The sequence below is a fragment of the Aricia agestis genome, chromosome 18 (assembly GCF_905147365.1).
Source record: "Aricia agestis chromosome 18, ilAriAges1.1, whole genome shotgun sequence".
In the NCBI taxonomy this organism is placed as follows: domain Eukaryota; kingdom Metazoa; phylum Arthropoda; class Insecta; order Lepidoptera; family Lycaenidae; genus Aricia; species Aricia agestis.
This window is the reverse complement of record NC_056423.1, coordinates 2757456-2774428: the sequence shown is the minus strand read 5'-3', so window position 1 is coordinate 2774428 and position 16973 is coordinate 2757456. Positions and strand designations below refer to the sequence as shown.

The window sequence follows — 16973 nt, the reverse complement described above, 5'->3', positions numbered from 1 at the left end:
GCCTCGAGCCGTTCAACGAAAGCGAAACCGTAACGTAACCGCCTCGCCTCGCAGGCTCCTTTTTAGTGTGAGATAATTTTAAACTTTATTTACATACTTATAACTACTAGTATGGCTTGAAAACTTCAAAAAGGTCGCGCGGCGCCTGAGGGCCTCGAGTCGAGGCACCGCGCGTCCGTCGGCGGAAAGTGCTCGCGGCTGCCCGCGTCCGCGCGAGTTGCCGCGAGGTGCCTCGAGGTGAATATAGTTTCTTTCTAATTTCTTCACTTTTTTGACAGACTATACTAGTATGATTTATGATGCTTTTGCGATTTTTAAGAACGGAGAAAGAGAAGAAAAAAGACGTGCATTTTTTCACAAATTTATACGTCACGTCAACGTACCGTGCCATCTTACCGCACCGTTCCACGTTGACGACGTCGCGTCGTGGCGTGGAGATGTGGACAGGTCCTAACGCCACGGCCCACGTTTTGTGTCGCGAATAGAAGCAAATGTCTTGTGTCTTTATATAAAGTGTGAAGCAAACCGAGCGTCATTTTGTGAGTCGTGCGAATGAAGTAGGAATTTTCTATGAAACTGAATGCAGCAGAAATTCTGCATCTGCAAACTTACGACTCACTCACCATTAATAAAAAAAAAAAATGTACTATAGCAACACCAAACCAATCGATGACAGCGACGAATTTTCGCAGTGGCTGAAGTGACGACATTTTCAAGAAATTTATTAAAATTTTCCAAACTTAACATTTATTTCATTAGTAATTTATAATAAAAAGCCATCAAAATGGCTGATAATGAGCAGAAAGCAATGCAATTAATGGCGGAGGCGGAGAAAAAATTAAGTTCATCAAAATCATTTTTGGGATCTTTATTTGGGTAAGAACAATGAGTGTTTTTATTATTTTCTCCTAATTTTTTAACGGGCTATTGTTTAATCTTACAATGTATCTTATACACCAAGCTTTTTACTATATTAAAAGCTACAAAGAATATAAATTCAGTGCATTATCTTTGTTACATGTAATTTTCAATTATTATTATTTATTTGGTTTATTAGTGTTTAATGACCTATTATTTAGTTTTTTGTATGTAACAGAGCATCAAGTTTACTATTATCAAGCTATAAAAACAATTTATTAGTGTTACATAAAGGAATAAATAACTTTTTTTTAAGTAGAACATTCACTTTGTCATAGATTTCACTATTCTAGACTCGAGCTATCTTACACCAATTGAGCAATTGTAGTTATAATTTAGTCAATGATGTATGTTAATGATGTCCTAAAACATTATGAATCGACTGTCTTGCCACTAATATAAATTTTACTTGAGTATTTAGAGGATGTCATATTATCAATTAAGTTTTGTAGTATTTTTTCTGTGGTTAAATTCCTGCATCATCACAAAATCGTAAACATTTATACATTGTGTACAACGAAAAGTTAATCTTTTTAATTCTCAATGTGCATATCACTCAAAAATGAAGAATCAATACCTCCTTACTGAATTTTTTGTAAAATTTTGTTTGTTACGTAGATAAGCGTAAAATTCAATTTTCCATACATTTGTGTGTAACAATTATGAAGGTCCTTTGAAAAATTGTTGAATTAGTTCCAATTTATAATGTAAAAACTGTGTTCAACTTTCTTAGTGGATCATCAAAAGTGGAGGAGGCCGTGGACTGCTATCTCCGAGCGGCCAACCTATTTAAGATGGCCAAGAAATGGGCCCAAGCTGGCCAGGCCTTCTGCCATGTGGCCCAGTTGCACCTGAAGGCCGGCACACAGCATGATGCCGCAACAAACTTTGTCGACGCCTCTACTTGTTATAAGAAGTGTGATCCTAATGGTAAATGGTTAATTTACATATCTTTGCTTATAATAGAAGTGGTATGATCTAATTTTTAATGGAAATTAACATTCTTATCTAAAGTGGCTCAAAAACTTGTCATTTTCCATATAAAACAACGATTGGCAATATCTGACACTTCATTGTCAATCGCGGTTTATATGGAAAATGACAAGTTTTTGACAGGGAGTCAATGACCGCTAGCGACAAGTTAGTCCGAGTGGAGTATAGTATTCTTATCATTCTCATAAGAAAATTATGATGTAACTTTTTTATTTTATAATTTAACATTTCAGAGGCGGTTTCATGTCTTCTAAAGGCAATAGAAATTTACACAAACATGGGAAGGTTCACCGTTGCTGCTAAGCATCACCAGGTACTTTGAACTAACTTCCAAAAAAGGAGGTGGTTTTATTATGTTCTTTAAGGTACAAGTTGGAAGAACGACACTACTGGTTTATATGTATTTCTATGAATAAGTGTCGGTAGCTTTGTGTCCCTAGCTGTGCAGGGTATTTTATAGAAATACATAGAAACCAGTAGTGTTGCGACTTGCGACGAAACGTCTTCTGTGGTTACTTCATGTCTTCTGCACTATGCACCTTTAATCTTTTACAATTGATACTTTTTTAACCTCAAGTGATTCCTCAAGTGAAGTGATAAAATTACTCAAATTATCACAGAACATATAAATATAGGCCATATTATCTCAGAACATTTAATATGAAATGTATTTATTGCCAAAATAAATTTTAATCAATATTATGATCACAGATAAATGAAAGCAAAAAATATCAATAAAACTTTTGTTTACTATTTACGCAGTGTGTGTACTGTGTATTACTTCATAAGCGTTGAGTGTTTGCATGACTCATCAGCTTTAGTCATAGATAAGAGGAAAAATTCTGAAATTACATAGTTTGTGTACGTAAATTGGATGCAATAAAACGGAAAAGTTTATTCACAAAGAAATCATCATGATACTTTTTACAAAATATTATGAAAGTACAAGGCACAATTTATACCGGCGTGAAATGGTATGAAACTGTAGGTACATAGCACAGTGAAATTTATGTCTCAACACTATAACACACAAATTAAAGACTAAAAGTTGGACTCGCATCTTTTTTTTTTTTAATGAAATAAAGGGGGCAAACGAGTAAACGGCCCCCGTATCACGTATCTTGCGAGAGCAATGCGATAGCAATTATTGCGCGATAATTGCTCCAAAATCGCAATTTCGTATCACGTATCATCCAAAACAATACGATTGCAATCGATCACTATACATGACACCATTGTTTGTGACATTCATGACACCCAGCAATCACTCGCGCGATTATTGCTAGTGGATTGTTGATCGCTATTTTTACGTGATAAGGTAGCGGGTCACCTGATGGAAACTTCCGTCGCCCATGGACACTCGCAGCATCAGAAGAGCTGCAAGTGCGTTGCCGGCCTTTTAAGAGGGAACAGGGTAATAGGGGAGGGTAAGGAAGGGAAGAGAATAGGGGAGGGTAGGAAAGGGGAGGGTAGGGAAGGGAGTAGGGGAGGGTAGGGAAGGGAGTAGGGGAGGGTAGGGAAGGGAATAGGGTAGGGGATTGGGCCTCCGGTAAACTCACTCACTCGGCGAAACACAGCGCAAGCGTTGTTTCCCGCTGGTTTTCTGTGAGAACGTGGTATTTCTCCGGTCGAGCAGGCCCATTCGTGCCGAAGCATGGCTCTCCCACGTATAAACGTCTTCCGCGGATGTCTCGAGAATTTCCTTGCACGGCGGTTAAATCGAGCCTAAATCAAGGGTGTGCTGACAATCAGGGTAGACTTTAGCTGCAACTTATCATCATTAGCTTGTTCACTACCTGACTATGTCAGGAGCAGATTTTTTTATAATAACTACAGAACTAGAATCCATCTATCCATAGGTGTGATAAAATGACATGGTGTTTACGGAAGTCTTGCTCATCTTTAGGTAGGTACTCGTTCGACTTGACTACAGTATAGGTCTGACCACAGATTATTATAGACTTATTTTCCTGTTCTGAGGGTCTGACCATCTGAAATAATAACAACAGACCTATATTACCACATCATAATGGTTGCCTAATCAGCTTGTAATACATTTCATTAGAAGACGCCCGCAACTCCGTTGCGCCCGAATTCGTTATCGCGCGGAAACCTTACATTTTTCCGGGATGAAAAGTATCTATGAACGCTTCACACCACCGACCACGTCAGTCTGGCACCGTGCTTAGTACCTAAAGGACTTGTGTTACAGGTACCAGACAACGGAAATATATTCAATGCTTTTATACTATACATATATTTGAGATTTTTTATTATATGATACACATATTTAATACACATCTATGACTCAGGAACATTGAAACCTTTTTGTTCCGTCGGCGGGATTCGAACCTGCGACCCCCGGCTTGAGCTGCCACACACTCTTACCCATTGAGTCACAGAGGTCCTATTCTCCATACCAAATTTCAGCAAAATCTGTTCAGCAGTTTAGGCATGAAAGGCTGAAGACAGACGCAGTTTATAATATTAGTATGGATAATGGATAAAGTTGGTAAAATATACTGGCGTTTCTGGACATTTTGTTCATTTTTACTCGCTCTTAGACACTTATATGTGAATGTTTGAAATACTAATCTTATTACCATGTGTCGTGCCATGCAATGTTTGCCCGATCAGCTTGTAACACATATTATATAGTGTGTATGTGCGAGTGTTCGGTTCGGTGTGCATACGTTGTCTGATTGCCATAATACAAGTTCAACTTAGCATGGGATTAGACCAGAGATCACCAAATGGCGGACCGCGGTCCGCCGACCCACTGTGAGCGGACCAAGCATGATGAACATCGTTAAAATAAACGCTCTAGACTTACTGATCTAATCTTCAGGATTTAATATCAATAGATTGCACCAATTTCACACCAAACAAGCAACCAAAATTATCACTTTTCTCATTGATATGTAAATAAAATATTATATATTTTTTTACAAAATGTGTGGACCGCAGAGGTCATTTTATTTAATAAAATCGACCCCGAGCGAAACTAATTGGTGACTCCTGGATTAAACGATGTACACTGTCTACTTTGTGTTATTGTGTATTATTGTATGAGTATAATATCAATTTGATTTTTTTTTTCAGAACATAGCGGAGCTGTACGAGACTGAGTTAGCGGACGCGGCGCGCGCGATGCAGCACTACGAACAGGCGGCGGACTACTTCCGCGGCGAGGAGTCCATCTCCGCCGCCAACAAGTGCCTGCTGAAGCTGGCGCAGTACGCCGCCACCGCCGAGCACTATGACAAGGCGATACAGATATACGAGCAGGTACACACACACAGACAGGCGGGGGCGTAGGCGGAGGCGGGAGCGGAAGGGGGCAGGAGCGGAGACAGGAATGGCTGCGAAATAAGAAGCAGTAGGCCTACTACGAAACCGTTTTGAGACTCAAACAATCGAATGAGAATGCCGCGTCCTGCTCTAACAACGTCATTTCTCGTTTGTTAGAGTAGGACACGGCATTCTCGTACAATAATTGTTTGAGACTCAAAACGGTTTCGTGGTACGGCCCCAGGTACGTTGGAGAAAGTGGGAGCGGAGGCAGAAGACGCAAGCTAACGAAAGAGGGGGAGGGGACTGGGGAGGTCAATAACAAATCAAATTTATCGATTAGGAGCCCTTTTAATATTATTGATACTTCGCGATCAGATAGTAAGTACGCGTTTCCACTGACGCGGAGCGGGTCAAACACCATGCTCGAAATCTTCGCTCCGCTGTCATTCCGCTGGAATAGCACGATTGGTCGATTCGGGCACCGTTAAGCTCCTCTCCGCTCCACTCCGCGTCAGTGGAAACGCGGCCTAAAGGTGCCGGTTGGCAGCGGGCGACATGAATCAACCGCAGACGACGTGTCGCAGCGACACTACCTACAAACCATTGTTTTTATGTATTTCCATGGAATACCCTTCGCAGCTAGCGCTACGAAGCTAGCGACACTTATTCATAGAAACCAGTAGTGTCGCGACGACACGTCGTCTGCTGCTGCAACTTCATGTAGCCGGCTTCCAACTCGTACCTTTACACGTTAAGTGTTTTTCAAAATTCAACTCTTGAAGAAATTCTCGTGTTTCAGGGGTTAATGGTCAATGTTTGTATGATAGGGATATTATTTTACGCAATCAAAGTCACGGGCAAAATCCAGAACTAAATATCTATTGTCTTTTACAGATAGCCAAGTCGTCCCTCGACAACAGTCTGCTGAAATACAGCGCTAAGGAGTACATGTTCCGTGCAGCACTGTGTCACCTCTGCGTGGACATATTGAACGCGCAGCACGCGGTCGAGCGCTACTGCGGCATGTACCCGGCCTTCGCTGACACCAGGGAGTGCAAGCTCGTGAAGGTCAGTAGTCTTAGCCATGGGGGATGAATATCATATGGTGGGGGTGAATATGTGGTATAAAACGCGCAGCAGAGGTTTGAGCGCTACTGTGGACTGTACCCTGACATAATGCGACCAAACTGTCTAGGAATCAACTTCTCTGATAGTACAAACTTAGTTTACGAACTCCATCCTCTCATTCCAGGAGTTAATCGAGCATCTCGAGGAGCAGAACGTTGACGGGTTCACCGAGGCGGTGAAGACGTACGACAGCATATCCCGGCTGGACCAGTGGTATACCACCATGCTCGTCCGCATCAAGAAACAGATCAACGACAACCCAGAACTCTGCTGAACTCCTCACCACTACCGTCTCGCGAGCGCTAAGGGGGTGAAAACTAAACCCCCCCAAAAGGTATTTAGTTTCACATTGAAGGGGTGGGAAAATTTTAAATTGGTATTCGCTGTGTTATCAAAAATTACCGTTTTTAATTTTCACCCCCTTGAGGGGTGAAAATTCATCACCCTTCAAAAAATATTATTAATCATACTAAACGGTCGACGAAATGTGTGGATGTGTGAATGGATTGTATATGGTTATGTCGAAGACAGCTGTTTAATTATTATGGTCTCTGTCTTGTGTAGTTATAAAATCTCAGTGTTGGAAAGAGGTCTAGCTAGTCTTACTCCGATACTTTGTTCATACAAAATATTGTAATATTGTTTGTCAAGCAATACTTTCGACTAAAGCTTAGTATTTGATTACTTTGCCGTCGAAACTATGGAGTACAGTTTGACTAAACGCTCTGCATGCCAGTGGAAAAACACTACTAAACGACATGGTCGCGCTGTACCTCTAATAATACTAATAATAAAAATATTAGAAAAAAAATACGTATTACATGTATCTAAATTTCATTCATGCTTATTTTTACGGCCTAAAAGCCAAGGTTGACCATTTATTTATAAGTTAACATTTCAATTTGCAAACAAAATATAACATAAATATCTAGGAGTGACCATGTATTGGACCTTACTTAAAAACTAAAACGATATTTTCTATTTACTGCTTCAAAAATAATATTGCGATTCAATAAAATAAAATGGAGTTTAGATCAAAGGTAGAGACGGTAGCATTGCAGTTTTCTATTTTTAAATCTTGTAGTAATATTTATTGCCTATTACATTTCATTGTAAGTGCTAGGTGATTTTTACGTTACAGTTTTGTACAAGAAGTCTTCTTAGATAGTAAATTTCTTAGTCTCAACTACTTGATATTGAAAAATCTTAAAAAAAGTCACAATGAGACTGAGTGTAGATTTTTCTAGAGTGTTTGAAACTGTCTGAGGTTAGTAGACACTATGTATATTACCCGGCTTCGAGACGATTTAGACACGAAGTAATTTTTTGTACAAAACCGTAGCACAATTTAGTATTTGAATAACGATAGTGTAGACGTTAAGAAGGTTAAACTAAGACGAGCACTGCAAAATATTCCATTTATATACGAGTACACCTAGTGGTAATTACAAAATGTTATGTGTGGACGTAGCGAGTTTTAGGGGGTGAAATTTCAAAATGTGGGTTAAATTTTTTGTCCACACTTTGAAGTTGAGTGTACATTGCGTGTGAATTAAGGAATATATTGGCCCCTTTTTGTAGTGAAAAAGTAGGGGGTGAATTTTAAAAATCAGGGGGTGAATTAAACAATCTGACGCTACGTCCGCGCCATTATCAGTCAACTTGTTATGTCGCGCCGTATGTTTAATGTTATTTGTAATGTTTTTATTATGTTGCTGTATGTAAAGTATTGATTACTATTAAATGATTAGTAAATAACTTGGACCATTATTTCAGATATTTTATTATTTATGTCACTTTTTTTCCTAATGGATTGGCAAAATTGCTTGTAAGTACTATCCCGTTTTAGATGGCTTGTTCTGGAAAATTATTTAAGGATCAGACTCAGTTTTAGACTGTTTACAATTTGTAGGTATAGTGCCAAGTACTACCTATTTAATAGGAAACCTAGCCTTTATGACACATTTTATTACCAATATTTAATTTCCAATCATTTTGTAACAAAGTGCAAGTAAAACCATTATTTTCTGTGTTCCCAATTATAATTTCGGAGATTGTTTTTCTATGTGTTTATTTTTGAATAAAATTTATTTATTTCGTTTAACTTTGTTTTTTTTTTTATTTGTAAAATACACAATAAATACATCCAATACTGAACAAGCTATACACATTGAATTGGCAGACTTGCTGCAGACGGTGTTGGGGTGCCAGGTACTAGACCGATTCGGTGCGGATGACTCTGCCCGTGTCATATATGTTTTTAACGTGTGGCGTATGACACGTGGGCCGTGTCATTTAAAAAACGATTGTATCTCCGTCAAATTTTGAAAAATTGGTACATCGTACACGCCTCCACCTGGGATCGAACCTGCACCCTCTGCTAGTGCGAACCAAAGTTAATTAATGCGTCCGTGGCCTAATGGGTAGACCCCATTCATTAGGCCACTGACGCTTTAGGCTGGTTTTATCGTTAAGCGTTTCGGCAGCGCCGTCGGAGCGCCGCGCGTTCGAAGATGTATGGGGGTAGTAGTAGCGTTTTAAAGTCGCGCGCTTGAGCAGCGCCGTTCGTCCATACGTTTGTTACAGCTTTGAACGCGCGCGCTCCAACGGCGCTGCGAAACGCATAACTATAAAACCAGCCTTAATTAACTCAACTGTAGGTACAAACTACAATATTCATAAGTACTATAAAATTAATAGATAGACTTTACGAAGTCGTCTCTCATCTTCCTCTTATCAGCCCAGAGCCTGTAGCTGCCTTTGCTTTATCGCTTCTTTATATTCTATTCGTCGATCAAAATGTATAGAATTGGCATTAAACGAGTCGAACGTCAACGTCATATTAACGAACTCTTATGTCAATTCCATACATTTTTATCGGCGATTCTAGAAATAAGCGATAAAGAAAAAGGTCTTGGCTAAGGGGTCTGATGTATTTTAGTATTGGTTCTCTATATAGAATTGCATAACAAAGAGTTTTTGACCGCTATCAATGTATTATTATAAAACAGTGATTTCACTCAATGAATGATATATAATGTGCATTTTGAATTAGTGGTTTTTTCCACTGACCTCAAGACATATAGGTAACTTGAAATGACCTTAATAGCTGAATGATGTCTTATTTTGTAATGTATGAATATTTTTCAAGGTCCAATATTTTAAAACAAAGAAAGGCGAAATATGCCGTGGTAGTCTGGTAGAGGGCTAATACTTAGGTAGTATTTGATGTTGGTTCGACCTTACTGCCAATCAGTAACCGGAAACATAAAAAAAATGTTGTTTGATGGTAGAATGCAGGTTGTGGTGTTGGTGTTTTAAGTTGTCAACTCAACCTCTTTAGCAGCAATTTCTTATGGGTGAGTAAAGATTGAAACAGATTCAATATTTTTGTTACTGTAAAGAACGAGAGGCATTTCGTACAGTAGGTACGAAATGCCTCTCGTGTAGCACGTTGAGACATATACCAAATAAAAGGGCTTGAAAAGTTTATTTTATGACGAAAAGTCTCTAAACTATAGGAGAAAAAAGTTAATGACGGTAGAAGGTAAGAAAAAATCACAAAAAAATCATTCTGTATTATTGCATCAATTCATAGTGTGGCTACTTGCTGGTAAGGAATCATTTCTGGAATGTAATCGTATATGGCAAACTCGAGGAAAGTGTTGTATTTTAGTATATTGTTTCATATTTTTAGGAAATGTTTATGAAAACAATAAAACCTTAAAAATCTAACCTTCCCTGGAGTTAACCGTATATTGTTACCTTGGAGAAATCCATACTAATATTATAAATGCGAAAGTATCTCTGTCTGTCTGTCTGTCTGTCTGTCTGTCTGTCTGTCTGTCTGTCTGTCTTGCTTTCACGCCAAAACTACTGAACCGATTGCAATGAAATTTTGTACACAGTTATTCTAGAGTCTGAGAAAGGACATAGGCTACATTTTGATGTGGGAAAATATCTTATTTCCATGAAAATATCGATGAAAATGAATTCGCATTGCGCGTGGCCAGCGCTCATCCCGGGGTCCTGGGTTCGAGTCCCGCAGGCGGAACAAAAAGTTTTCAATGTTCCTGGGTCTTGGATGTGTATTAAAATAAAATTTCAAAAATCTTAAACATATTTTATGTATAATATTATAAAAAATCCAGAAATATATCGATGCAATTTCTAATACGAACATTTTAGTTCTAATACGATTCAACAGATGGCGTTTTAATTTTTACTTTATTGTAACATAGAACTAATCATACTTATTAGTTAGTATTAGTTAGTAGTATGTTTTTGTTTATAGTTTTTAATACGTTAGAATATTATCTATACTATTATAAATGCGAAAGTATCTCTGTCTGTCTGTCTCGCTTTCACGCCAAAACTACTGAACCGATTGTAATGAAATGTTGTACACAGATAGTCTAAAGCCTGAGAAAGGACATAGGCTACTTTTAACTGGAAAAGGGGGTTGTAAGGGGGTGAAAATGCGTAAATTTGGTCAAATTAAGTTAGTTCCAAAAACTTAAAATAGATGGCACCAAGAGTCCCCTAGATCGCGCTATTGCTTGCTCATGCGTATTTCTATAAGAGGTGGTACCATGTCAAACTAAGCTTTTCGATTCTTTCGATTGTTATACATGTTATTAAATAACTCACGTACCAACATAGAAATCAGAAACAACTGTCTACCAATAATAAATACTAAGGCCCGATTCGACCAAACTTGAAGTTACACGAGTATCATGAGAATAATTTTACTCCTTTAATTTACTCTAGGGTATAATCGTTTGCATTTTACCAAGTTACTCAAAGAGTATGAAATAAAATGTCAATTATAGTTCACAATGACACCGACTGTGACAGGTGAACCCTGTTATTCTCAGTTCTCAGCAACTATTCTCAGTTTACCATTTATTCCACCAAAATAGCCCGTTTAATTATTTACTCCCGTTACCTCATTCTTGGATTAGAAGTTGGAAAAACGCAAAACCAGCTTACTCTTAGATTAGGAGACAGTTATACTCGAGTAAAATTTTACTCCAGTTTGGTCTAATCCGCCCTAAATAGTTTAATGGCCTATGGGTATTGGCTATTGGGCAAAGCTAAAGTTGTGTAATGCATTATGCAGCTAAGTTGTATAAAGCTAAATAAGCTTTAAAAGGTATAAAAAAGTTTAATTAAAAAAAAATCATATTATGTGCACACTACACGGCTGTTTTGGGTATTTTGATTGAAGGGGTACCAGGGTTTTAAAAAGCTTTTGACACCAATTTTATTGACACCGCGCGCTATAAACTGAAGTCCACGCGGACGAAGTCGCGGGCAACAGCTAGTTATTTATAACAAGCAATACTAGTGAATGGTGCAATAATACAATGTGTTTTATTTTTTCCTAAGAATTAAAAAAACATCCTTTATTATTGCACCATTGCAACATCCTGTATTATTACGCCATTCGCTAGTATTGCTAATTATAAAACATTTCTCCAAAGAGATTATATATAAGTACGATAAAGGAAAGGTTAGAATTTTAAGGTGTTATTGATTTCTCATACTTAATTTCCTAAAAATATTAAACAATATACTAAAATACAATACTTTTCTCAAGTTTGCCATATTATACGATTACTTTCCAGAAGTGATTCCTTCCTTGACCAGCAATACTATAAATTAATGCTATAATATAGGGTGTTTTTGCAGATTTTTTCTTACCTTCTACCCTTGTTAACTTTTTTCTCCCATGGTTTAGAGATTTCATGTCATACAATTAAATGTACAGCTTTTTAAGCCCTTTCATTTGATATAATATTATGTCGATGGATATGCTACAGCTTGGGTACGGGTACCATACAAAAATGCCCCTTGTTCTTTGAGTTTAGAACAAGTTACAGACACCATGAAAAAATTTCATCTATCATTGCTTATCATCACGGGAACCATGTGGTTTTTCTTCAAAAAAACATTATTATTTGTTAGGTACTCGAGTAAAGGTCTTAAAGCCTTTTAGGCCTAGATTAATGTACCTACCGGCCGACCTACGGCCTACATGTGCTTCTGAAAGTCAAAAACAAATTAATTGTAACTTGTTAACAGCTATTAACAATAAAAACATGTCAACTGGCGGTCACCAGCCAAAAATGTTTAAGTACTTCATTAAATAAAATGTTCGTACGTTAAAATGAAGTACCTATGTGAGAAATAGGGAGATCGCAGACGACAGACTTAAGTATATTATGTCTTTGGTTTCTGTAGACGTAGAATGTGCTTTAAATACCACACAATTCTTATCATCCCAATCCAAACATATTTACCGCTATCTCGAGCTATTGAAATACAATCTTTGACAATTATTTTTTCACTATATACGTACTGTTGAATACGCTTCAATTATTCATGGGTTCAGAGGTCCCTCATTGGAATACAGGAATATAAATGACTTATTATAATGCGTCCCACACTCTTATTTGTGCGTCGGACCGTGGTGTGAAAACTCGTGGGGTTGTAGTTTTGAAAAATTCACCACCTCACAATGTTCCAGGAAAATGACGGTGTTGAAGTCAAAAATGACAAGAACAAGTTTGAGGCGTCCATCAGTGAGCTCAGGACGAAGACCTTCGTGTCTCCCATTGACATGGAGAACTACGGTGAGTACTGAGATAGGAGAGAATAGAGATACACAGAGAGTAGGGGCAATGACCTTCCAGTGCCAGGATTGTCGATCATCACTCAGCATGGGCGTACCATGAAGCTAATACAGAGGACGTACCCAGGATTTAAGCTAGGGAGGGGGCAGCATACCCTGCCCCTACCTGGGTACGCCCATGATCATCAGTCATCACTCACCACATTTGAGCTCCTTGACCAATATTGGATTGATTAAACGATAAACGATGTCCAGTAATAATAGAGTAGGGTATGCTAAATTGACATGATGCCTTCCCAAGTAGATAATATATTATTTTATTTCTCTTTCACTTTCTCTTTTCCACTTTTGCTCCTACGCTAGGCCTTTGAAGTGTTATTAAACCCTTAGATGGTGAAATAGGTAGTTTTGAAACTTTTGTACCCTCTTCATTAATTAGGGGGTGAATTTTTTCAATTCGTCATTACAATCTGCGAATGACTAAGTTAGAAATTGGTAGGTGCTTGGTCAGAGGTTTGTTGTGTCATGTGACGTTTCCAATATACTTATAGTCTGTCAAAAAAGTGAAGAAATTAAAAAGTGGCAACATCGTAGTGAATCAATCTAAGAAAAAAGGGATGTCAGTGTTGAAAATTTCGGAAAGTTTCCGAAACTTTGGAAAGTTTCCCCGAAAATTTCCGTGAAAACTTCTAAAGTTTCCGAAGTTTTGGAAACTTTCAGAAACATTTGCGATTTTTTTAAAAATGGTTTTTCTTCTATAAAATAGTATTTTTACCGACGAAAACAGATGAGGTAATCAATTTAATACGTAATTTTTTATGTAAGTATGAGTAAGATCGAATCAGCTGATTGATTTTAGAAAGAAGTTTAGCCGTTAATTCGACCCTTAATAGAGACACGTAGGTATACTTCAAAAAATGTTATTTTCTGTATTACATACTATTAGAAAACTATTCTAGTTTTTATTTAAAAAATACAATTTTATAAAAGTCAATCCTGAGCAATATAACATGTTTGAAAATAATGTTATCTTAGATAAATATTTATAAAAACGATCTAAATCATGTTCAATTTAATCAAAACTATAAAAAGTACCTAATTTTAGTGTTATTTGCATTTAAAAACAACTGTCTTTGTAAGATAAATGACAGTTTTCAAAACTTCCAAATTTGGAAGTTTTCAGGAAATATTCCTTAGAAATGGACCGGGGAATTTTCATCTCATTGACACTACGATGTTAGCGGCGGCGATTTCTCAAGCGATACTATGTATTACAATAATGAAGATAAAGTTTAAAATCATATGATACTGAAACTGCTCGCCTCGCCTCTGCCATTCCAGTGTGAATTGAGCCTAACACGGATTGGGGATATCAGGGTATGTGGGATTCCCCAGTAGGGACTACCCACGAAAACTCCACTGTGCTCCACTCCTCGCTAAAAGCAGAGTTGCGGGTACGATAGAATCTACCTATCGCAACTCTACCAAATACAATATCATGTATACCTAGCCATTACATTGTCTCTACCTAAAATACAATATCATTTTTTTTTATAAATAAGGGGGCAAACGAGCAAACGGGTCACCTGATGGAAAGCAACTTCCGTCGCCCATTGACACTCGCAGCATCAGAAGAGCTGCAGGTGCGTTGCCGGCCTTTTAAGAGGGAATAGGTTAATAGGTAAGGGGAGGGTAGGGATGGTAAGGGAAGGGAATAGGGGAGGGTAGGGAAGGGAATAGGGTAGGGGATTGGGCCTCCGGTAAACTCACTCACTCGGCGAAACAGCGCAAGCGCTGTTTCACGCCGGTTTTCTGTGAGGACGTGGTATTTCTCCGGTCGAGCCGGCCCATTCGTGCCGAAGCATGGCTCTCCCACGTCAGAAATATCTATCTATTTCCACATACAAAGCTATGAAGATAATATACAAAACATCCGGTGAACTTCGCATCACATCTCCCCCAATATTATAAACCTTTTATGAACTTCCTCGAATATCTCTAAAAGTCTAGACTAAAATAAGCCAAGGTTTTAGGTTTAGCCGTTCTCGAGTTTAAAAGGGTGTAAGAAAAACACATTTTATTTATATAGAGGTAAGTACTTAGATAAACAAAATATTATGAAGATATTACACGGATAATAATTGCGAATAGTACGGGAGCTCTAGAACAATTTTTTTTATTACCATAGAGGAAAATAATACACGGAGCATTTATTACTATCAACTATCAAGCAAATTTTTGGTGAGTAGCTTCATTTTGAAAAGACGAACAACATTTTTATTTGCGAAAAATCTCGAAAGAGGTTGATAACAGGGATAGAAAGGATTTCATCTAAAATATGGACTTTTTATTTGTAGGACAATGTTACCACAAACACACACACACACACACACACACACACACACACACACATACACACACACACACACACACACGCACACACACACACACACACGCACACACACACATACACACACACACACACACACACACACACACACACACACACACACACACACACACACACACACACACACGCACGCACACACACACACACACACACACACACACACACACACACACACACACACACGCACGCACGGACGTACACACACACACACACACACACACACACACACACACACATACCTATTTGTTTTCCTTACTTACTTCCCTTATTAAGTATGCTCTTTAAACTGTAGTACTGCAGTACCCCCAAGTTAATAATGCGCATGCAAATCTTCGCTAATTTAATTAGTTTATTGAAGAGGAAATTACACAGACATTTTCACGATAATACAATTTTTAAAATACCTACGTTAAATACAAATTGAGTCCTAGAAAGAACATTAACGTAAATTTATAGAAATACATTCATAAATATACTTATATGTAAGTAAATAATATTTTGAAGTATATCAATAAATAAATTACATTAAATCCGGCTAAGTGCGTGTCGGGCCACGCGCAATATAGGGTTCCGTAGTACCGCTAGTTTTTTAAATTTTTGTATGGCCTTAATGAATGTATATTTATAACGTGTTTTACACTACTAACAACATCATCTCAGTTACGTTCAAAGGAATTTGAACGAAAAGTTCCTTTATACTTCGCCGAAAACATTTTTTTAGTTGATCGACTATAACTCAAAAACTTATAAAGTCTTCTTAGCCGTGATAGTTTTCCTGATAAATTCAGCATAAAAAATTCACTCCCGTGATTTTTTTCAAATTTCCAGAAGCAACCGCTTAGCTTACCAGCTAAAGTTGAGCTTACCAGCTAAAACGTTACAGTCCAGTCCATTCTACCGAAGGGACTGGACTCTAACGATTTTTTCCACTTTAAAACTTAATATTTCACAAACGGATCTCTAAATCGGAAAATGATCTATGAATAAGTTATAATAATATTTTTAATAAAAATAATAATATATAATAATAGTATAATACTTAATAATTTATAATAAAAATAATAGTAACTCATAATATTTTTAAAAAACCTATGCAACGACACCCCACACGATGGGGTGAACGCGAAAAAAAAAATCATCCCCGCTTGATGTGCAGGGTACCCAGTCTACCCTACCTTGGGTAGACTGGGTACGGTTGTGCCAGGGAACAGTTGAGACAGTCGTCATAACCGCGAAACTATACGGAATATGGGGATGGGTGCTAAGAGAGAAAGACGCGTCTTGCAAGTCTGAATGCTTAGGAGAAGCATTGCTTTTGCCAGCACTTGACGATAACGTTATCAGGGGACTACATTGCTTTTTAACAGTCAAAAGTAGGTTTTCTCGCTTGATTTATTTTTAAATGAAAAATGAAAAAAAGGTTTATTCAATAAACAGATACAGCTATCATACATTTTTTTATCTGCCAAACTGTACAACAGTTTGTAGGCAGATTTCGCTCACAACAATAAATTATATGTAGCTAGCATTACATTATATAATTTAATAATAATGATATCAGTAACCTACCAATTTAACTCCTAGGACATATTA

General features: G+C 37.7%; 2 protein-coding genes across 2 annotated transcripts in view; both read left to right on the top strand.

Annotated features, from left to right (window-relative positions):
- Nucleotides 1-673: 673 nt before the first annotated feature.
- Nucleotides 674-8434, top strand: LOC121735944 (alpha-soluble NSF attachment protein). Its single transcript, XM_042126948.1, has 6 exons — nucleotides 674-876; nucleotides 1652-1848; nucleotides 2145-2224; nucleotides 5014-5199; nucleotides 6100-6273; nucleotides 6458-8434. Exons 1-6 carry the CDS (start codon nucleotides 785-787, stop codon nucleotides 6605-6607), a joined length of 879 nt encoding a protein of 292 aa, XP_041982882.1. The 5' UTR covers nucleotides 674-784; the 3' UTR covers nucleotides 6608-8434.
- Nucleotides 8435-12803: 4369 nt separating this feature from the next.
- The window catches only part of LOC121735977 (acyl-CoA synthetase short-chain family member 3, mitochondrial), a 48109-nt gene continuing 43939 nt past the window's right edge, over nucleotides 12804-16973 (top strand). Inside the window, exon 1 of the mRNA XM_042126985.1 lies at nucleotides 12804-12971. Coding sequence (XP_041982919.1) covers nucleotides 12857-12971 — 115 coding nt within the window. The 5' untranslated portion in view covers nucleotides 12804-12856. The remainder of the gene's footprint in view (nucleotides 12972-16973) is intronic.